Below are 24,229 nucleotides of genomic sequence, written 5' to 3'. Positions count from 1 at the left end.
ACCTACGTACGAATTGAGTTTATGCCTCTAATAATAATAAAGCGATCATTATACTATTAAATAATAACGATAGGCTACGCATATCGGGCTAACAGGGTAAGTAAATGTTAGAGATTTGACATCAACTTTAAACATTTCCGTTTAATATGCAAACCTTTTAATAAAAAAATTAGCTGTTATCTCTTGAGTTGTATTTATATATATTTTTTTTTTACAGTTTTGGCGTGAAATTCCAAATATGATATTCAATAACCATCCAATATAAATTTTTGTCATTGGCTATGGAACTCACAAAATATTTATTATGGCTCATTTTTGTTTCTAAAACTTTACTAATTATAATAAACATCAATCATTCATTACTGTTTGTAATAATAATTCTAAAATATATTATGAAGTCAAACCTTAATTTTACTCAGTCGAAATAAAACCCCAAAAATATCGTAGCAAAAAGTATAAAATCTACACAAAAACCTCTTACGAATGGACACGGGCTCTTGGTCTATTGCGTTTTTTTAAATGATAAAAGTGTTGATCACAGTTCCAAACGGGTTTTTTATTGCCTGTTGGATATAATATCGCTGAGTCTATTTCGTATTCATATTCATAATACGAATCTTACGACGTTTTAATTTAAACAAATGTATATATTAAAGTAATTAATCTAAGGAAATACAAATTTTTGATAAAATCTTTTATTTTTTATAACGCTTTTATGAAATTCTGAAATTCCTCAGACGTACCTATACTTCATACATCTGAATACTTTATACACAAAATTGCAGTTCATCTTTTATCGTAGGGCGGAGCAAAATAGCCTTGGCCTTATTTTACGTAACGGATAAGAAATTGCTCAACAATGCTGCTGACTGTATACGAGAAGCTGTCGAAAAAAATAATATTTGTTTTTTCATGGTGGAAAAACCCATTTGCAAAAGACAATATATACTATTAAATACTTAAACATTATTTAATATTATCTATAATTCAATACAACGGTTTTTATATTTTGATAAAATAAATCCATCAACTAAAACTACTTTAATAACCTAAGGGTTTATTAAAATTCATTATTACGAGTAAGTATATATAGTTTGCTTTTCTTGGTTTATTATAAAGTGATTTACATAAATAACAGAATGAATATGAAATTTATTTGAAATAATAATGTTGTGATTATTAAATTCCGTTTGTGGCGTGTTTAAGAATTTATGTCCATATGTCGTCTGAGGTCATTGAAAAGTTTAAGGCCCAATGTAAACATTACAAAGCTCTTCAAGAGTTGCCAGTGAAATGGGTCGTTGGTTGTTTTCCACAAATTGTAAGCATTCTTCCATATGATCATAAGTTTTTGTTTAATCCTATTTGATAACTGAAATAGAAAACATCGTAGTTAGTTTTTGAAAGATATATAAGATATAGTAAAAAACTAATTAAATATATATATATATATATATACTTTGCTATCACAAAAGCTGACTTATAAGGCTACAGTTGGTTTTTATTTTATTTTAAATAGGTAGGCAATCTAGCAATTGGCCATCTGATGATGAGTCATCATCGTTGCCATTGAAATTGGCACCCAAAGAAATATTAACATCGCCAATGCCATCAACTCACTCACTCTTCAAACCAATACTAAGTACCTATGTACTGCTATTTGGAGGTAGTATATATCATCAGTGGATGTCACCTATCCAGAGGGACTAGCATGAAGCCCTACCACCATGAACATCCCGAGAAAATTCTCAGTATTAGCCCGTTGCTATAGTTATTCGTAGTTTCTCATCTTTATTAAGGATACATAAGGAACTTACGAAGCAGTAGAGCGTATGAGTAAATATACTGATGATTCAATTATACCTATCAAAACAGCACTGAGCCCTAACACGGAATTGAACTTTAAACATAGATAAATACGGCAACGCTAATACATCCTACTCCAACATAAGAAGGAGTATATAAAACAAACCTTATATTTACATATTCCGTGCAATTTGCTAATATCTCTGTTATGCATGTGCATAATGCACGACAAACAGTTCTTGATTATATAATACAACACTTTACCACTAGACTAGATGACCGAAAATCCACAACAGCGCGATTTTTAAGACCTTTTCTGCCTCGCACAACCACTCTGTGGAACTAGCTTACGCTGGCGGTTTTTCCGAACCGATACGACTTGGGAACCTTCAAGAAAAGAGTGTACTCCTTCCTTAAAGGCCGGCAACGCATCTGCAAGCGTGTGTTGCAGATGTCCATGGTCACTTTTCATCAGATGAGCCTCCTGCTCGTTAGCCACCTATCATATAAAAAAAGACTACATAAGTATATACACTTTAATTTTACTTCCAAAGCTATGATCTTCACTGACACTCAAAATGTAGTGTCATTTTGAGTGTCAGCGAAGTATTTATTCGTGTATTCATAATGATGGTATCATAGATTATTCAAGATCTCGACTTTTAATCAATAGCAACGTTGTTTATTTGTGGTCTCCTCCTGTGATTGAAATAGGCTATTACAAACATAGACAACTAATTTATTCTTATATGTACGTTAAAACATATTCGTATTAACATTTGATGGTGATCTAGAGCACCGTGTCTGGTCTGAACCACGGATGGATCTTGTATTGAGTGATACCAGGTCTGAAGTCACTGTTTTCTGTGACAAACTTCCTTCCACCACTTCATCCTGTGTTGTGTCTGGTCCAATGTTCGCCCTCGTACAAGATAGCTTGCAGACACTCATTACAATGCAACGCGTAATCTATTCTAAACAATTTTTCGAAATTATATCAATTTTATTCTTTGTGGAATTCATTTTGGTTTTGTTGATGGCGTATTTTGTAAAAATTATTGATGACATTTTGACATCCGCCATCATTAATAATACTATGAATAGTAATAGTGACACTAAATATTTTAATTACATTATCGTAACATTTGGTTGGCAACAACAGAATATATAATGAATACAGAATATTTAATAGAGCAAAGTTGAAGAAATTTTTTGTTACTTTGCGTGAACGCGCTAATATTTGTTTTCAATTGGATTTGAGACACTATTTATCTTGAAGCTAGAGGAGGTATTTACGTTGAGGCAAATTATGATATATGTTATCAAGCTATCACAGCTAATAGAAATGGAATAGAAAAAAATGCGTGTGAAGCGGGAGATGTTTGTTATAAACAAAACTGAAGATGGATGTCCGAGCTGCAGGGCAAGATGGAAACTGAAAAAAAACCATCCCTGAGAGGAATGACATGTACAAGAAAAGAGTTTAAAACACAATTTGTTGATTTCAAATAAATGGTAGACTTTAAATTAACATGGTTATTTTTATTACTAACAAGATTTAAAACGGGATATTTACCATGCTTTTTATTTTTATTTCTTTATGTATTATGTTCACGAGACAACAAGACATTCGTAGATAATGTCGAAATATCGAGCACCACCAAATAAAAATAAAAAACATGGTAAATATCCCGTTTTAAATACTGTTAGTAAATGGTAGACTATTTTTCTCTGTAGGTAAGAGTGTATGGAGTTATTTCAAAGCATGTTGGTAGAAAGACAATGTACTGTACTGACAATGTACTAATTTAATCCGGCAAATGCATGCGGATCACAACATCCCTTGACTTTGATGATCCCTTCATCGCCGATCACGAAATCAATTATAAACAGGAATGTCAGTAAAACAGCTGTGGCGTTGACCCACGTTTCAATTCTTATGTTTGCGATTCACGTGTTGAAGCCACCGGCCTATTATTATACTCATCAATCATCATACTTACATACTTGAGAAATATTTTTTTTTACACTATTCAGAACCCATGTTATTAAACTTAAACACTTCAATAAATTTACGTATAATTTTATTTCCGTTATTAAAAAATAACAACAATTAAATAAAAAATGTTTATGCGTAAAGAGTTGGAAAAATAAACATCAAAAATAGCAAAGCCATCTCGTTTTATCAAATAATAGATTAATAAAATTATATTATCAGAATCCGTCAAAATGTTATTTATTCAAGAAGGCTCTTTAATATTACTACCACTCAATAAACTCGTTTTTATAAATCTAGTAACAAGACTATGTGAAGGACATAGGATTTTCATACCTTGCGGTTATACCTTTCTTGATTGATTTTGTTGCGGATTTTTTTAATAGATAGAATGATTTAAGAGAAAGGTTTATATGTTTAAAACATGTACAGTATAGTAGAGAAACACTGCTAATTTTAGAGGTTTCTAAAGTGATAATATCGCAAATAAACACATTTTTGCGCTTACATTGCAAACGCTGGCTGAACCCTACGAGATAGATCAAAATAATGTTCTACAGTATTGAAAACCCGAAAAAGATCTTCAAAAAAGTCTGCATGTCTTAGCCCTTAGAGACAGCCCACAATAACTATTTTTGATTCTTTACTTTTTACGAGAAATAAAGGATTATTTTCGAAGCGATTTTAAGCAATACAGCATTAATCCTTATCCAATTAAGTACCTTAAATACATTGTGCATTGAATATAGATCGATATAGCGCTTTGTAATTTAAATGAATATTTTCGAAGGTTTGTATTGTCTAATGTCTGAGAAACTGTGAACGTTGTAAGACATTCTGTAGTATATTTAGTATCAGCATTGCACCCATGCGGAGCCGGGGCGGGTCGCTAGTGATATATAAATGTGATATATACAAATGCTTGTAAAATGATTATCTGAGCTGAGCTGAGTTGTCAACACTAGCTCATCGGGCATCGTAACTAATATTAATCAATATTTTTTATTTATATTTATCTATGGTACTGTTTATGGCACATACTTTACACCAAGACGTGTAAACTCCTTTAACAAATGCAGAGTAAGGTGACTGCAGGTTGTCTAGCCTCAGAAGGATATCGTGACTTATAAACTATTTTTAGTCTAGAGAAGCGGTCGTATCGCACTAAATGATTGTTTATTTGTTTTGTGTCTGCATTTTCCTTATTTATATATATACATATTTATGAGATATCTCATTTTTTTATATCATTTGTAATTATTATCAACCTTTTTTTATAATATAGGTAGGCTGACGACCAAATGGACCTTCTGGTGGTAAAATAGGTAATGGTACTATTACAAAAAATAACCATTCCTTACATTGCCAATGCGCCATCAAACTTGGGAAATAAGATGTTATGTCCATTGTGACTGCAGTCACTCACCCTTCAAACCAGAACACAGCAATACTGAATACTGTTATTTGGCGGTAGAATATCTGTTGAGTGGGCTGTACATAACCAGACATGCTTGCACATAGGCCTATCACAAAGTAAATTTTAAGCAAGTTTTATGTGTTATTTATTATATATAATAATTTTGTTTCAGTGCTTCAAAATTGTCTGTTAATAATGATGAATTAATTTTTATGAGCCTGAAACTTTTTAATAGCAAAGTCACATAATCGAATCTTTGTCAATAAACTAATATGATTGGTAACTTCGGTTTCGAACTACGATTTTATCAAAGTTAGCATTAATCTCAGGTATATTATATCGTATAAAAGGACATTTGCTTTTTCGAGGGGTATGTGAAACGAAATCTACGTTCCGAATCGGTAGTAGCTGTACGTTTAATACAGTTCTACTTTTAATATAATTCAAAAGTGGCTAAAAAAGCGTACTCGAATAAAGTATATTTGGATTTTAATTATGAAAACAATTTTCGTCTCTTTGTTTTTGAATATTATGTTTCTTACCGATTAGCCTACTTGGTGAAAGGGCTTTTTTCAAGCCCGTTTCGCCAGATGGAGTGCAGGGGTGCAATAAAACTCAAACCCCACTTTGAAGAGTGCCTTGTCAAGTCCATCGTCCGTTTGAACATCAGTAAGGTGCCCCAGAAGATTAAAATCTTTTTTGGCGGGAGGGACCTAGTCCACCCACTCATCACATATTAATAAACAATAGTATTTGCATTGTAGGTTTTCGGTTTGAAGGAAAAGTGTGCCGGTAAAAAATGACATCTTAGTTCACAAGTTTGATGGCGCATTGACGATGTAAGGAATGCGGAAGGTCAGGTGGCCTATTTATCCGTCCTACCTATGCCTCGATGTAATATATATATATATATATGTGTGTAAATAAATATGCATATCCGTCACATTATTAATTATTTTACTTCGTGCCATATCTACCACAATAAAATAAAGTAAGAAAACAAAATATACTTAGATATTATGAGCATACTACTATCTAGCACTCCTTAGATACAATAAAGACTTATTGAAACAAAATATATATTAATGACAGATTGAGATTTTATTTAAATATTAAAATACATTTTATTTAACAGCAGAGTTTATAATATTTTCTATAATATCAGTCGCTTAAGTTTTGAAATAAACTGTAAATATAATTTTAAACAAAAACAAACCCTTAAGTAGCATAGTAGCAAACAGTCTTGTACAAACATTTTTAACAAGCATACTCTTTCCGCAAACAATACATATAATCCTCATATATAATGGTATGCTACTGTAGTTGCTCTAAACTAGCATACTTTACTGACTGGTATAATAATTTCAGGCTGTTATATTTATTTATAGTTGTGTTCTTAATAAATCATCAGAATTGAAATCAAATGATAACTTTATTTTTGAAAATGAATCAAATGATAACTTTATTTTTGAAAATGAAATCAAATGATAACTAAATTTTATAACATGAATCTTATTGCTGTCATTCAGTTTTTTTAATAATATATTTATAGATGACATTACATTACATTAAAAAAATTGTTAACTCGTCGGAATTATGTTTTTTTTTTAGAAAATATTATGTGGAGGTCTCGGGGCCCCGGTAGCTCCCTCCCCTAAATCCGGCCCTGTTTTTATCAATATATGTAAGTATGCATTCTTATGATCGCTTACTATCTCACTTACTCAATTAGAAATAAGATAGTACAAATGACTTTTAATTTGATAAACACTATTTGAGCTAAATTATTATTATTTAAATATTAGTCCTAGGTTAAAGTTATAACATAGCCATATACCTAATGTAAGAATTAAATTATATTGCAGATTTCCATGTACTTTGGACGTTACATAGCAAAATTATTTAGTCGAATACTTTTTAGTCGCTTATATTATCTAATATCCAGTCCATATAATTCACGACTCTTGTATAAACTCCCGGATATCCACCGATTCCACACCTTTTTGATCCGTACGACACGATACCTCGCTGAATGTATCGGACTCCAACGCCTTTATTCTTGCCAGGGTATAGGAGAGGACCTCCGGAATCACCACCACAGGAATCCTTATCAGGCACTCCTCCCGCACATAATTGTGTATCATATATCTCTGGTGAACTAAAAGATAAGAACATAAGAGTTCTTAATTAATGGTAATAAAACAAAAAGTAAAATGATGTATGATCGTAAATCGAAACAACTAAGAACTGTGGAGCTATTCTGTAAAAAGAAACTCGAAACTCGTCTAAGAACAAGAGCGTGAAGTACAGAATGTGATACGCGACTTTGACTATAAACATTATATAAATCAAAGAATATACGTATCACCGTAAGTCGGTTCTCAACATTTCACAAGTGAGATGCGATGTGAATTCTTACAAAATCGCACTACTCGTACTAGTGATTATGAAACTTTAGGTTTTGTCTATGGATAGCTAGGGTTTAAAAAAGGTCTAACACATTTCATATTTGTAAGTGAGCCTGTGTTAGTTCATGAATACCCCGTTAGGAATATATCATGTTAGTAAATAGTAGTAAAATTGTCTATGTCTAAATCTCATTATCTTTGATTAGGAATCTATAATATTGGACATTAACCCAGTTGGCTATGAGTAGGGTCTATGCGGGGCGACTCTGCAGTAATTATCAGAGTATAGTGTTAATAACAACTACATAAACAAGACTAAGAACTCAATAGTAATAATCGTATATAACTCATAAGACAAAACAGTCTATTCAATTTAATATTTATGTGAACTAGTTTCTACAAAAACATGATAAAAAGCGGTTTTCATATTAATATTTTAAACAGTTTTGTAACGCAAATAAAAAACCAACAACAATATTATGTAATAACAGAAAATATCCTTTCGATACAAAATATAATATTATTCTATATAATATATTACGTAACAGTTACCCAAAAATTAAATATGTATTGAATTTTTGAATAACTATTATAATTTATAGCGATCTTGAGACTTAATAAATCACGAATACTGAAAACCATAAAATATTTAACGCGTTTATAGCAAATAATTTCTATTTAAAATAAAAGTCATCAATCAAAATAAATCAAACTGATCGAGATACGGTTCCTAAAAAATATATAAAGGCGGATTGGTAAAGTTAATGAGCACGTTAATTATAATTTTACAGTAAAGGCATTATTATAATATATCAAATTGTTTACAGATCTTGTGATAACGCCGTATCAATATCAAGCAGAGTGCTAATGACATATATTTGTTTTTCAGTGTAAACTAATTAAGAAACTGATTATACAGTATATATTCTTGGCGTTATTGCCCATTGGCGAGACAGACCAGCTGTGTAAGTTCAGCGAATGTCAAAACTACGCTTAATAAGGCTGGAATTAATCCAAATTCTGCTATGCTATACTTAATAAGATTTCAATATTAAAGATTAAATTTAAAACCTTGCTCTTATATATCAAACTACTGAGTAGCAATTTTTGGCTAAACAACGGATTTATAGATACATATACATATGTATATAAGAACTTCAAACAAGGGCAGGTTCCCAAATGATATATTCTGTAAGAAACCCGAGCATTCCACGAATTATTAAAACAGATTAAGCTCATGAAAATTCAAGGGAGTTTGGTCTTATTTTAATCCGTGATCTCAGCTCTAAGTAGATTTTAAAAACAGACTAGAATATATATTTATTTATCATTACGTCACTGTATTAATGTCTTAAAACTTACCCGTTATAAATATTCTGACATTCTGTGTTAGAGATTATGGGCAGATCGACACTGAGAAGTACTGGCGATTGCAGTCCATCCTCTGTGGCGCCCCAACCAGCTACCACTCCTCGCAATCCTTCTAGTTTCTGCGATAGAATTTCTGGAGTTTTTGGTAGGCAGATTGGTTTCATACTATCTGCAAATTAATTGTAGGTATATGAGAAAAAAATGGTCTTAAAAGTAATTATAGTAAACTGTTTATAAATAAGAAATAACTATACAACGTTGAATTCGTGTGTATTACGTGGAAACCAATATGTGTTACAGTTAGAATAAAAAAGTCACTAGTACACACACAAGTAATCAAAAAATTCAAATTGTTCCAGAAATATATGTCATCGTTTTTTAAGCGTAATCAGTCATTAAACACTTATAAGCATATGCTATCAGTAACTTTTTAGTCCATTGAAATGTAAAAATTTTAGGGCCAAACTGAACATTTCCTAGTGGACGCGATTTTATTTGTGGGACATGTAGGGGAGGCCAATACAACCTTAACCCCAAGTTTGTGGTCTTTGTCCCCCGCCCGCCATCTTGAATAAGGGGTGGAAACGTATTTTTAACTATATCTCCGAAACTATTAATTGTACGGAAAATTTGTAAAGACATAATTTGTAGCAAATCGTCATGGCTACAATTATGTGTATGTGACTTTTTACCATAACCTTAAATGCATGCCCTAGTTAAATCATCTATGTAATGGTATGTAAGCTATCTTGATAGAGAATAATCATAAAAAAGTTGATTAAAAAGTCGAAAACTATTTTCGATTATAAAGCAAACTCCGGAGCTTCGTGTCATGAGTCGTACAATACCATTCTGTATGGCTTCTATTTTATAACATACCCTATATTTTCTCAAAGTCCTGACTCGGATATCTCCGTTTCTGACCGACCTTAGTAATGTTATATAAGTATTTGCGAATGATAATTTTAAACAAACGTTGCACCCATTATCTTTGGGCAACTTAATATTTTAAAGCTCATATAAATATACATATATATATATAGTCTCACTCGTGTTCTGAGTATTGTGAATGAGTTTAATCTTACAGAATAGCTGGACAGGAGCGAAACTTTTAAATATATTCTTAAATCCATTTTGACACTTTGAATATGTATGTTAATATTAGTTATATTTATAATTTTTTTTTTACTCATTACTCATTAGCAGCCTGTTAATTTCCCGCTGCTGGGCTAAAGGCCTCCTCTCCCTTTGAGGAGAAGGTTTGGAGCATATTCCACCACGCTGCTCCAATGCGGGTTGGCGGAATACACATGTGGCAGAATTTCGTTGAAATTAGAGACATGCAGGTTTCCTCACGATGTTTTCCTTCACCGCCGAGCACGAGATGAATTATAAACACATAAATTTCTCATTCTTAAATTGATCATTATAATTAATATTGGATTACGAGTATCTTACCTGATGAAAAGTCTGCCGGTTCTGCAAGACGTATCAGACCAATGTCATCTCTTAATGTCTTCGGAGTATACCCTGGATGCGGAAGCACGGAGTCTATTCTAACGTTCTGTATAAAAATAGACACGAATGAATATGGTGAATATATTGCCGCCATTGGTGACATAGGGTTGGTTTATTTTTTGCTAAAAGGATCGGAATCGTGATTAAACGGGGAAATGCTGCTAGCATGCAAACCACCATTCCACGCGTTCGCTTGGCAATGGATTAAACCTAAAACCTTAAAGTAAATATAATTATTTTTAAATATGAATTACTATTTTGTTTATATGCAAGGGTTTACATTTACATACTTAATAAGTCAATAAAAACGACCAAAAGAAGAAAAAATCGTGTCCATATTAAGAGAACGGAGCTTTCAGACCGTGTCATTAGTGTTAAAAAGAAATTTTAAATTGACTTTTGCCAGTATGATACTGGTTGTACCTTCGTAAATAGATTTGGAAAAAGTAATCTTTTTTATAATTATAATTTTGTCGTACTCGGCGTTTAAGAATACAACATGGCAAAACCAGGATACGTATGATGAAGTTCTGTCACATGTACCAATAAAGCCACAGTAGGATTTCTTCTTAAAAGGGTAACAGATAATAAGCCCAGTAGTTCACACTCTTTCTCAAATAATATATATTTAGAAATACGAATTATAGCCTATTCCAATCGAAGAAGCATTTATCAGATTAGATGTACATGCGAATTGCTAATAGCTCCTGTATTTGAACACTAGAAATAGTAATTAATATTCTATTTTAATATATTCTCCTGTATTTGAAATATGCTCTATACAATGTTTTAATCATTTATATATGATGTCATTTTATTGTGTAAATAAGCATTATAAATAAATCCTTATTTTCTTTTATAAGCTTTTAATTTATGAATCGGGAAAACTTAAGATAAAAACATACTTACTCGTACGTTCGGTGCGCAAAACTGTTCTCCTTCATTCCTTTCACAGTCAGGGTCTTTCCTGGTGTCATATTCTCCCAGGATGACCTCTCGTAACTTAAGCTTTGAGCCCAAGAAAGATACACAATGCGCTGCAGTGAGGACATACCACTGAGTGATGAGTGTACCACCACAACTTAATCGAATACCGCGAGCTGAAATTGTTTTAACAAAAATTTTTTCATAAACTAAACACGACAAAGGTAAATTTATTTTAAATAATTTGTATAATAGAAAATTTTAAGGTTAAACAGTTATTTTTAGAATACCTACGTAAAAATGTTAATGATACATTGTTTAAGACTTTGAGATAACTTTATGTAGCTTACAATTTTAGTTTGTTTAATTGAATTACACAAAAATATATATAAAAAAAAATTGTACACGATAGTTTATACGACTGTAAAACTATACTAACTATGTACTTATTTGTTTGTAATTTAATAATAAAATAGTTCATGAAGTCGTTCTAAGGTAGTCATTTTAAAATCGAGGAATACCTACTTGCTTCTAAAGATATTGGATATTGCTTGAATGAAACAACTCAATTTGTCGATACAATTTGAGTTATACAGTACGGTACAATTGGAATTGAGCTAAATTGTATTAAAATTCTTAAATATATGTATTTGTAATAAATATATTTTAGAATCTTTATACAAAACATACAGATACATACAAAATTGTAAAAATATAACTTAATAGGTTTAAAAAAGCGTTTAAAAAAGGCCATGGCCAAGGCGATTAACGAATCGTAACACAAACAAACTCTCGGGCTCATACGCACACAGCGTATGTTTGTTTGTGTGTATGTGCGTGTGCGTGTGTGTAAGACATCGCATTATCATTATTTACTTGTAGTATTGAGTAACTACGTATATTAAAGCTTTTTAAAAGCAAGTCGTGAAACAAAGATCGACAGCGTCGAATCGCTTGTTATATTGACCGAATTATTTCTATAATTCGATCGACCGAGGGAAACTATAAACAAATTAATAGTCTTAGGAACATAATATAACTACAATATTTCAGATATTAATTCAAGACATTTAAGAGAACAATTATCATATCATAACATCATGTCTGCAGCATTTCGTCGATTTTCCAGGATATTATGGCACTTATGGTTATTGAGGTGATGTTTTTCGAATCCATAATCCACTAAAATTCAAGCGGTATTAATTATTTCCGTGATAGCTACAGAAAAACTACGGATTTCTTTCATTTTATTTTTAGTGCTTTCTAATACTGCATACTGTATTCTCATGTGCTTAATTTGTGTTTATAATTCATCTCGTGCTCGGCGGTGAAGAAAAACATCGTGAGAAAATCTGCATGTGTCTAATTTCAACGAAATTCTGCCACATGTGTATTCCACCAACCCGCATTGGAGCAGCGTGGTGGAATATGCTCCAAACCTTCTCCTCAAAGGGAAAGGACGCCTTAGCCCAGCAGTAGGAAATTTACAGGCTGCTAATGTAAAATAATGTACCTAAATAGAATAAATCGCAAAAAAATAGTTATTAGCAGTTTACACGAGTATTGTTTTTTTAGTATTTATTCCACTCTGAGTTAAATACTCATAGCCAAGACAGGTCAACGTCTGTCGGGACAACTAGTATATAATAACTTTATCAATTTATAATGATATTAATCATAACATATTAATCACAATCAACGCATTTTGAATTTTTATTCTGTTGTGTGTGTTAATGACACATTATTGATTCCTACGATACAAAATATAAATTGCTCTCTCTTTAAAAGTAATTTACAATTCGTGCCAATTGATAAATGATTATAAAAAACTATTAAAATGAATTGCGCCAAGAGAATCAACTGAAAACGAATAAGAACGTCCTTTTGCCTATATTTTCACCACCATTCCAACCGAAACACATAAATATTAAATATTGGTGCTTGTCGGTAGAATACGTGATGTGTTGGGATGGGACCTAGGGTTCTGAACCACTGGTCATGAGTTTAAAGTGAGATTTTATACAACTCCTTACCAGAATCGTAAGATAAGAGAACCATCCACGGCATTTCGAATAGTCTAGTCCTATTGCCTCCAAATACTCTCTCCCCCTCGATCGGTCCACAGTCGTTTGGCAAGAGATCGAGATTCCGGTGGTATTGTATATTCGGTGCGGTGCGGTGATACTGTATACTTGATTCATTGTCATCATTGCCTCTTTTATTATTATCTTCTTCACCTCCAACATTGTGTGAATTTATGGGATTTGGATTTTTATTGCCGTTTGCGCCGGTTTGGTCAACGGGCTTCGATGACCAAGGATCGGGATTGTTATTCGATTGATCTTGTTGTTCGCTCTCATCGACATTTGAATATGAACTACAGCAAATCTGAAAACATTTTTTGTTATATTCAAATTTAAAGTTTTACCACTTTAGGGGTCTAGTTATTATTTGAACACTAAAGTAGTTAAACTTAAAATGTAAAAATTTAATAAATATAAGGAGTGAGGAGGAGTGCGTGTTTTACATGAGTAAAATACAAAGACTACGAAAGTATTTCTAGTTCAATAAAGTTAAACCGCTAGAGCTTAAGCATTCTACGTAAGAAGTACCTACGAGTATTTGTTATTCTCTTAGCACATTTGTTTATTTCCTAATTGATTTATTCCCCGGAAAGTAAAGTAAATCGTTTATGAAAACAAAATCATTGAAAAAAGTATGGGAAAACAAATATTACTATAAAATTTACAGATATTAACGCCATAGATAATTTAATGCAAATTTTATATTAGGATATCATGGAAATGAAACATATTTTTAAAATTCTTAAAGCAACAGGCGCCATTTCGAATACTCACGAGTGGCTCATCATTATCGAAACCACATCCCAGATTTTGTAGTTTTTTTCTTATATAATTTGGCATCGGATTTCCCGCATTTTTAATCTCCCTAACTAAACTGGGACAGTTGGATAAAGGCTTACAGCTGCCCGCTCGGTCGCCCGCAAAGCAACTTTCTCCAGAATACCCTGAAAATGTCAAAAATATGTCTATATATAAGTTATTCTTAAAAGCAATTTCGAAACGTCATGTTAAATTGTGTTAGCGAGTAGCCCTAGCCTCCAATACGGTGTTACGTCAGTTTACGCAGATAGGTTTGCATATCTAACCTACCTAAGTTTCCAAAAAGCGTGGTGGAATTTTAGCCCAATAGTGGGACATCAACAGGCTGTTAAATTAAATTGAAGGCTTATTTTTGATGAGTAATAAACGGGGTTTAAAATGCTAACAATATGAATAACGACGTTTAGTGCTGGTGGCTTTGTGCAAGACCGTCTGGGTAGGTACCTCCTACTTAACACATATTCTACCGCCAAACAGTAATATTCAACATCAAGAGTGAGCGAGCCAGTGTTCTAATTGTAGGAATGGTTAACATTTCTTACGGCGCCGATGTCTGAGTGTTAGGCTCATTGCCAGTGCAATATTCAATTTTATTTGATTATAAAGCAACAAATTTTCATTTACTTTATGGTTTTGAATGGCAACTACATAAAAAAAATCATAATTTCATGCAACATAAATAAAATAAATTCATAATATACCTATTTAAGATTAGCAACAATGGATCTGCATTTTCGTACCAATGACCCATACAAAGTAACGTCATTCCTCTAGAACTGTTATGATTAGAAAGACCAAATGGAATAAAATAATTATATTATTTGTTTATTTTTTCTCTCGAACAATCGAAACACTTACGATACGACTTTGTTTACGTGCATAGAAACAATAATATATCACCGCAAACCAAATGAAATACATTTGTCCTAGGATGATTAGTTTAGCTGTTTTCCTTAAAAGCAGCCGCGTGCGGACAATAAGTTAGAACGTAACGAATTGTATAGCTTATTATAATTAGTAGTTTTTCTTTATATTTGTTGGAAACAAAAATGATATAGTATTGTTTGTTGATGATACCTCTTTGGTTTTTAAAATTAATAGAAAACAGGTACAGTATGACGACGTAAACAATGCTCTCTTTGATACAGTACACTGGTTTAGCGTATATAATCTTAGGCTGAATAATAAAAAACAAAAATTATAAAATTTAGTACACCAAATGTGCAAAATGTAAAAGCTAATGTACTTATCAATGGGGAATCGATGGTTCCAGTTGAATCAACTGAATTTCTTGGCATTACTGTTGATGCCAAATTGCAATGGGTCCTCCATATTAACGGATTGGCGAGTAGACTGAGTTTTGCGGCATTAGTGGTCAAAACAATTAGATTATTTACCGATGTTGATACGGTTCGCTTAGTTATTTTCAAAGTATTATTATTATAGTAGTAATTTCAGTTACTTTCACAGTATAATGTCTTACGGTGTTATGCTTTGGGGTAACGCAGCCGCTATCCATACTATATTTGTGCTGCAGAAGAGGGCTATTCGCGCAATCTATAACCTAGGAGCCAAGGAGTCATTAAGGTATAAATTTAAAGATATCAAGATATTAACAGTTGCTTCTCAATATATATTCTGTAATGTTTTGTATGTACGGGTAAAATATTAATGATTTATGAGAAAATGTGATTCTCATAGCATTGGTACAAGGAACAAACACAAACTTGTTACTCCTGTTACTCGACTGCATAGTAAGTAACCCTTTTGTGGGGTAATGTATACGGTTCTACAACAGGATCCCAGAAATCGTTCAAAATACTTCTGTTGCCAAATTAAAAAAAAAATGTTAAGGAACGCTTGTGTGTGTAGGTTACTATACAATTAGTGAGTTTATGATTGATAGCACACCTTGGGAATTAAACGATCGCCTCCTGGCTATTTCTATTCAAATTCAACATACGTATTTAATTAGTTTGACCAAAAAAGTGTGTGGTAGTGTTTAATTTGACTATCAATAAGTAAGTGTAATGCTTCTATATTGAATAAAGGAATTTGAGTTTCGAGTCTGATTTACTGTTCTTTACCGTGTTCTATAACTATAGTGACATTTGACTGTCTCGTTCTAGTGCCTAGATCCCTGTGTTTAAACCCCAAGTCGGGCCGATAAAAAGGTATTGGGTTTTTTTATAGCAGTTTTCGGTAACAGCCTGGAGTCTGGAAGAGTGTATACTCTCGCGCCTCGGAAAACACCTAAGCCGCTGGTCCTGCGCCTTTACTTTGCGGTCGTGTCGGTTTTGCCGTCCCATCGGATGGTGAGGGTGCACCTTTGTTTGCGAACACACTTGCGCACTATCTATACCCCAGGTGTTTAGTCTCCCTTGATTTTGCCGTCGCCGAGATCGGTCATTAAGATATCATCATATTATAGTACTAGCCTTTCTGCGCGATTTCAGTCAATTTGGGTCATATAATGATTTTCCATATATTCTAAACTTTTCAATGTATACTGGTACCTAGAATATAAGATTAGAAAAAACAAACTCTTAAGTTTCATAATGTAATAGAACTAATCTAACCCGTTCCGGCTTCATAGGCAGTTTTTAAAGGTGTCTGTTTGTCTGAACGCAATAGTTTATTGACAAAGACAAACACGACCGGATCTTTGTTTTATAATATGTAGTGATTAATCCATATTTTTTTATCATGTCAGAACGTCACAAGATAAAACAAACATCGATTAATAAAATCATAACAAACGCAAATATTTTTCGAGACAACGGAAGATCTACATACTATACATATAACACATACATACTATATCTTCGAACTTTCGGAGATATAATAAGTATCTATGGGTTTTCGTGTCTCGTTTCTGTATCTCACTCTTATCTCAAGAGCAGACAGTGTAAAAAAATATCACTAAAATGTAAATAATAGATGTAACCTTTAGATAACATATAACAGAAATGTAATTTATTTATATAATAGCGTGATTGATACACTCGTACATTATCGTGCGTCACATAATTCTTTCTTAAATAAAAATTAAATTAATTTAATGTAATTATAGATATCAATTACTGCAATTAGCTTAACAACAAAATAGTCCGCATAGTACAATAACGACAAGCTAACTACGACTTGATATTTGATGTCATCTTTCTTGTTTTTAATAACTCAATGAACCTACATTATAAAATATACAGGTGGAATAACCCTCAGATATCTACGACGCTACATGAGTTAATAACAGTTCTGGAATAGTCTTCTAAATACCTCCATTACAGACATTTAGAAGTTATAATCATTTATGAGTTTACAAATCCAATAGCAATATACGGACAATTAAAAAACTATTAAGAATTGATTATAGAAAAAGAAACAACAGACGATCCGTATCTACATCAATTAACAGTATTCTTTTTTAACCACGAATGCTGTAGAGCTGTGTCGACTAGCAAATATTTAATACTAGCGACTCGCCCCGGCTTCGCAATGCTAATACTAAATACAGAAGGACTTTATATACAACGTTTACAGCTTTTTGTCATTAGAAATAAAAACCGCTATGTCTGTGCATTTTAAAGTCTGTTATATCTTCGAAAGCATTCATTTAAATTACATGCTATAAAGGGCCTTGGTGATCATTTATTAAATGCACAATGTATTTAAGGTACGTAATTGGATAAGGATTAATGCTGTATTGCTTAAAATCGATACGTAAATAAGCCATTATTTATCGTAAAAAGTAAAGGTTACCTAGTAGATAGACATATGCCATAGCATACTTTTTTATAGACTTTTTAAGGTGTACAATACTGTAGTACATTATTTTTATCTATCTCGTAGGGTTCAGCCAGCCTTTGCAATGTAAAATATATGTAAACTAGCTGTTACCCGCGGCTTTGCCCGCGTAGAATATGAATATATTTACAAATTAAATTAAAATATTACGTTGATGTACACATTGGTGTGTATTTAAGCCCTCGGGGCAGAATATCCAGAAACGCTTAAATGCGAATTTTAAATCGGTAGCCCAAAAATAAAATTTCGAGCTTCTAACTTCAAAATGACGGACTTCCAAACTAACCTGTATACGAAATGTCAATACCTATTTTTCCCTATAGGCCTAAAATATCAAGAAATGCTTAAATACGAATCTACTCATTTTTAATCAGTAGCCCAAAAATAAAGTTTCCTGCTTCTAACTTCAAAAATGACGGTCTTCCAGACTATCCTATATACAAAATGTCAACCCCATTTCCCTCCTTAGGCGTAAAATATCCAGAATCGTTTAAATACGTATCAACTCATTTTTAATCGGTAGCCCAAAAATAAAATTTCATGCTTCTAACTTTAATAATAGTTTTAAAAAAAAACACGCTTTTAGCGCGTACTAAAGATTACAAATGGAGCGTTTTGTTCAAAAATAATAGTTTAAAAACTGAAAAACATGGTTTTAGCACGCACTAAAAATTACAAAAGCAAACCATTTCATTTAATACCCATATAATGGGGATGCATTTCAAATAGCCAATCTGCCATCTTGGATGTCCGCTATGTTGGATTTAAGTCACGTGACTATTTTTTTCGTATTCCTGACAGCAAACCCTTTCATTTGATATCCATATCGGGGGGGTGGATTTCAAACAGCCAGTCCGCCATCTTGGGGAGGCCGCCATATTGGATTTGTAATGACGTTTCTTAGCTAGTCATGTATTGTCATCAGAAATCAGAGCGTGTGCAAAATTTCATCCTAATCGATGACCGGGATTTCTAGCTTCTAACTTCAAAAATGACAGACTTCCAGACTATCCTATATACGGAATGTTAACCCAATTTCCCTCCTTAGGCGTAAAATATCCAGAAACGTTTAAATATGTATTCATTCATTTTTAATCGATAGCCCAAAAAAAATTCATGCTTCTAACTTTAAAATGATGGACTTCCAAATCTGTATACGAAATGTCAACCCCTATTTCTCCCGTTAGGTATAAAATATCCAGAAATACTTAAATAAGTATCTACTCCTTTTTAATCGGTATCCCAAAAATAAAGATTCATGTTTCTAACTTAAAAAATTACGGACTTCCATACAAACGTTCAACCCCGATTTCCCCCTTTTATGGGTAGAATTTCCAAAATTCGCTCCTTAGTGGGTGTCATGATATGTTATAAGTGTACAGCCTAAAAATTGAGTTTTATGCTTTGAGGTTCTAAAAATTCTAAAAATGACAATACTTTCAACGACTTACATCCCAACACTTTACAACACTTTTTTCCAAATAAAAAGTAGCTCTAGACTATTTGTGTACCAAATTTCATTTAAATCGATCCAGTAGTTTTGGCGTGAAACCGAGACAGACAGACAGATTTACTTTCGCATTTATAATATTAGGATGGAAGTATGGATTGTGTTTACGACATCACATTAGAAACCTCTAAAATTACCCGTGTTTCTCTACTATGTTATGCATGTTTTACCTATACTTAAAAACCGCATCAAAATCCGTTGCGTAGTTTTAAAGTTCTAAGCATACAAAGGGACGGACAGATAGCGGGAAGCGACTTTGTTTTATACTATGTAGTAATGCAAAAATGAGCTTGTTTATTTGTTACGCATGTCACGTTTAAACTACGCAACTGATCATAATGAAGTATTTCATACACGTACATTGGAAATAAAAAAAAATCGAAATCAAAATGTTATTTATTAAAATAGACTCAACAAGCACTTTTGAATGGTAATGCTACAGAGTTGAATTAAATGTAAAGGTGCATTTACAGGGGTACGGCGAAGGATATGAGGTAAACGCCCCCTTCCCTAACCACACTCGCGAAGCCTTGGGCAGAGACTAGTTATAAGTAGTCTTTTGGCTTTTTATTTTATGTGATAATTATGTGGCACGTAATGGTAATATAAACATGATTAAAATTAAATTATCGAACATTAATTATTTTTCACAATTAATTATCAATTATAATAATTAATTAATGAGTCACGTGTGCCACAAATAATATAATAATAAGCTTTGATTTTAAACGTATGCAACAAATATGTTGTGGTCTACTAATTTGATTAGTTCTGTCTTATTATTACATATATATTTTTTAAATTAACTTTATATAATTTTATTATTTATGGAAAAACCCATTTGAAACACAAATTAATATTTATACATCAGTTCCAGGTCGGTTTCGTTACTAATGTCGTTTTTAGGTTTGTCTACATACAATACTATTTCTTGATATAAAATAATAAGATCTTGAGACATCCTTATTCAAAGCCGTTAATACCTCGCCAGTCATGGTATTTAATATTGTCCCTTGTGCATATAACTACTCAGGTACACTCTTTAAAACGATATACTATATTACGAAATACACCTAAATAACGGTAGATTAAATGATAAGTTAACGGTACCACACGGGCATGCACAATCCTACCACCAATGGAATACTATTTTATTCAGTTGCGTAAACTTTGTAGCCTCTTGACTACCCACTTCTATAATTTAGGGTAAAAGTAAATTATTTAATTTTGTATTACTTGTATAACTAAGCACTTCAATAAATCTCTTAACTTTGTGTTAGATAGACTGTCTCTCATTGCATATATTAATATTCCGAAATTCGAAACACATTGAAATCAATTACACCAAATTGACAAGCGATAACTTATGTTAAACCTTTTAAAAAACCATTAAAATTGCATTTTAATTACGTTTTCGAATTAGAAGCGGTTATTATTATCACATTTTCTTTGTCCACGGTATGTAGTTCAATTTATTTATACTTACAGCAGTCTACCGGCAGAAAAGCAATAACAACGCACAACAAACACTTGAACATCGTAATATTTTACGTCTCACTCTAATATATCTTTTTATATTATCACGGTTCAAATCTACACACCGGTTCACTAACAGATAGAGAGTCTTACAAACAAATTAAATTAAAAACAATTGAATTTAATTGTGTATGACATTATGAGCACCGTTGACACGAGTCGATCATGTGCTAAAGAATTGTACTCAAATAAGCGACGCTGATCAAGCGGAGTGATGACTCTTCTCAACTAATCTTGTCAATAAAATGACGTTCTAGACCATATTGAACAAGACAGAGAGGTCATTTGATTATAAACGAGTTTTTATTTATCTATCGTGATTATTTTCAAAACGTATTAATTGAACGAATTTATTGTTACAGTCGAAACTTGACGTAGTTGGTTTAATAATAAACATATTGACAGAGACGGTGAGTAGGTACAGTTCCGATACCAGTTATGTCGGAAAAATCAACGAACCGAGACACGGAATGATCGTAAACACTTGGATCGAATTAATTTGGGTTTGTTTTTTAATCATTAGCATAAAAGCGTAAATTTTTTATAAGAATCGATGAATAGATTAGTTCCTACGAATGCACTCACGCATTCATTAAAGATAAAACTGCACTTGAACTCGATTTAAATATGTGAAAGATACTCGGGTTTCCAGGACCGATCGGGTTAAATTGATATAGAAAAAATCACACGCAGCAAAACCTCTGCGATAAAGCGACTGAACTAGAAGAGGTTACAAAATTATTTGCATAATAAACAAAAGCGTATAATAAATAATATTTTGATTATACTTAATTTTTACTCTTTATTCCAGCAATGTATTTTTAGGGCATAAGTGACATACGAGCAGAAGGCTCACCTCATAGAAAATGACTAACACTGCCAATGGACATTTGTAACACCCGCCTGGGTAGGTACCACCAGATCAGATATTCAGGCGCATTTGCTCGTCCGCCTAACAATATCATAAAATGCCAGCTTTATAAATGATTTGAATTTTAGACAAATTCTTTAAATTTTGTTTTATGATAAACCTATTATTTATTCTCTTAAATTGATTCCGCACGCATTTATTCATACTTTAAATAACTGAACCAGCTGAGATGGTGCAGTAAATAAAACTCTAAGATTTTGTTGATGAAAGATGTTGTTTGACTGAGTTTTTCTATTCTATTAAGTTAGTGTTTATATAAATTTTTCTCGTTATTGGCAAAACCAATGAAGGATAGGACCTACACGTGCTGAAATTAAATTCCAACACAGGCATATTCAAAATTCCACAATTGCGTAGTACGGTGGTTCCCGTAGAAAGTTTACGGGTTGGTACTTAAAATCTAAATCTCAAACTAAAAAAAAAACCCCAATTTGATATAGAAAATAAATAAAGGAGATACTTTTTACAGCTTAATTAAAACTTGTATTTTAAATACCTATATTATTTTGACTCTGAGAATGTAAGTTCAAAGACACTAATCCGGAAATAATTACCAGACCTAAGACGTGATAAATAAAACTCAGCGGGTCTTTACGCGACCTTCGACCACGGTTGAGAAATATTAATGACAATGGATGTTATCATTTTTTTAATCTTTCAAGCAGTGGGTACGCTTTATTTTATTACTTGTTTTATTAATAATATCAGTATAGAAAAAAATAGTTGTTTTTTTTTTATAATACTAGTTAAACACAGCAGACGTCGTTCTGCCTGTGTAGGTATGTAATATATGTTATGTTATGCAAATTTGAAATTTATTAATAATAGTTTTAAAAGTTACTGTCTAAAAGAAGAGTAAGAAAGAAAAATAAGGTCATCTGTAATACAAATATTAAAAAACCTGACTGAGAGACTGAAAAAAATCGTTTAAATTAATTTGTAAAGTAAAAATTAGACGCCTTCACTCCTCTGCTACCCCAGGACATCTATTCCGTTGTTGCCCCATGGTTTCGAGGCCTCGAAATCTGCCCCCGACGACGACATCGAATACTATAAATCTATAACAAATATGTATATCAATAACCGCTTCATATTTTCTATAATATATATTTTGTAAATGTGTTATGCTTTTTTCCCTTTTAATTGCAAATGTAATTGTTATTCTGATGTTTTACAAACGATACATCCAGTGTTTATGTCAGCGCATAGAATGAATATTAATTAGAATACGTGTTCTTGACATTGGGTATTACTGTTCATCCTCAAAACTCTAATCAATATAAAAGAGTAATTGTTTACATCATTGTCACGTTACCTTATTACGTATTATCTATTTATGAATAGGCAAAGACAATACAGTTCCCGTATATTTTTTTCTTTTATCTGTCAATCGATTTTCTTTTTTTTTTTATTTGGTAGTTATTGAAGAACTTATCAATAAGAACATCTGAAAAAATGATTGTTCGAAATATATATAAATGTTTTATCAGACATTTACATGATCGAATTTCGACCACTTGGCGTACTCCGGTTTATGTAATCAGTTATTGTAAATCAATATGCATTTTTGTATTGACTAGTAGCTGATATTATAAAGACAAATTAAATATTAATTTGTTAATTGAAGGGAAAGTAAGTAGAGCTCTTTTAATACATGTAGCATATACTTTTAAGATGAGTTAGGGTATAATAAAAAAGTAAGAACAGAAAATGTAAATTAAGGTATACTTGGCCATTATTTATTTGATTCGACAATTCTATTCCAAGTCAATATAGAAGTATATTGAATTTTTAGATTTAGACATATTATAACAATAAAATTTAGTGTGACTCGAAAATTAATTTGAGGTTTTCAAATTCACGGAATTAATTGTCTATAAAAACAATGCTGAGGAGAAGATGAGCTGACATTAAGTAATTTAATTTTTCGATTTTTAAGCAGCTTTTTTGTGTTTCACATTTAAAAACACAGCATATAAAACATTCATATCGGTCAAGCCATTTTTGTGTTTTAACGAGACTTACGAACAGCATTTGATTTATATATACATATATGAACATTTTCTGGGAGCCTAAGTAAAAGCGGATACATTTTCCCACCA

General features: G+C 32.1%; 1 protein-coding gene and 1 long non-coding RNA gene across 2 annotated transcripts; both read right to left on the bottom strand.

The window, feature by feature from the left end:
• Window positions 1-1,092: 1,092 nt before the first annotated feature.
• LOC113399383 (uncharacterized) lies at window positions 1,093-2,780 on the bottom strand. The gene is made up of 2 exons (XR_010309461.1): window positions 2,584-2,780; window positions 1,093-1,372 (listed from the first exon to the last, which is right to left on the bottom strand). It is a non-coding gene; the product is annotated as an uncharacterized LOC113399383 (long non-coding RNA).
• A 3,525-nt stretch (window positions 2,781-6,305) lies between these two features.
• On the bottom strand, window positions 6,306-21,824 carry LOC113399372 (CLIP domain-containing serine protease HP8-like). The gene is made up of 7 exons (XM_026638490.2): window positions 21,147-21,824; window positions 14,299-14,468; window positions 13,474-13,828; window positions 11,426-11,616; window positions 10,457-10,562; window positions 8,990-9,167; window positions 6,306-7,377 (listed from the first exon to the last, which is right to left on the bottom strand). Exons 1-7 carry the CDS (start codon window positions 21,196-21,198, stop codon window positions 7,137-7,139), a joined length of 1,293 nt encoding a protein of 430 aa, XP_026494275.2. The 5' UTR covers window positions 21,199-21,824; the 3' UTR covers window positions 6,306-7,136.
• Window positions 21,825-24,229: the final 2,405 nt, after the last annotated feature.

This window comes from Vanessa tameamea, chromosome 19, assembly GCF_037043105.1.
Source record: "Vanessa tameamea isolate UH-Manoa-2023 chromosome 19, ilVanTame1 primary haplotype, whole genome shotgun sequence".
Lineage (NCBI taxonomy): Eukaryota > Metazoa > Arthropoda > Insecta > Lepidoptera > Nymphalidae > Vanessa > Vanessa tameamea.
Note: the sequence above shows the minus strand (reverse complement) of the source record. Positions and strands in the feature narration are given on the sequence as shown.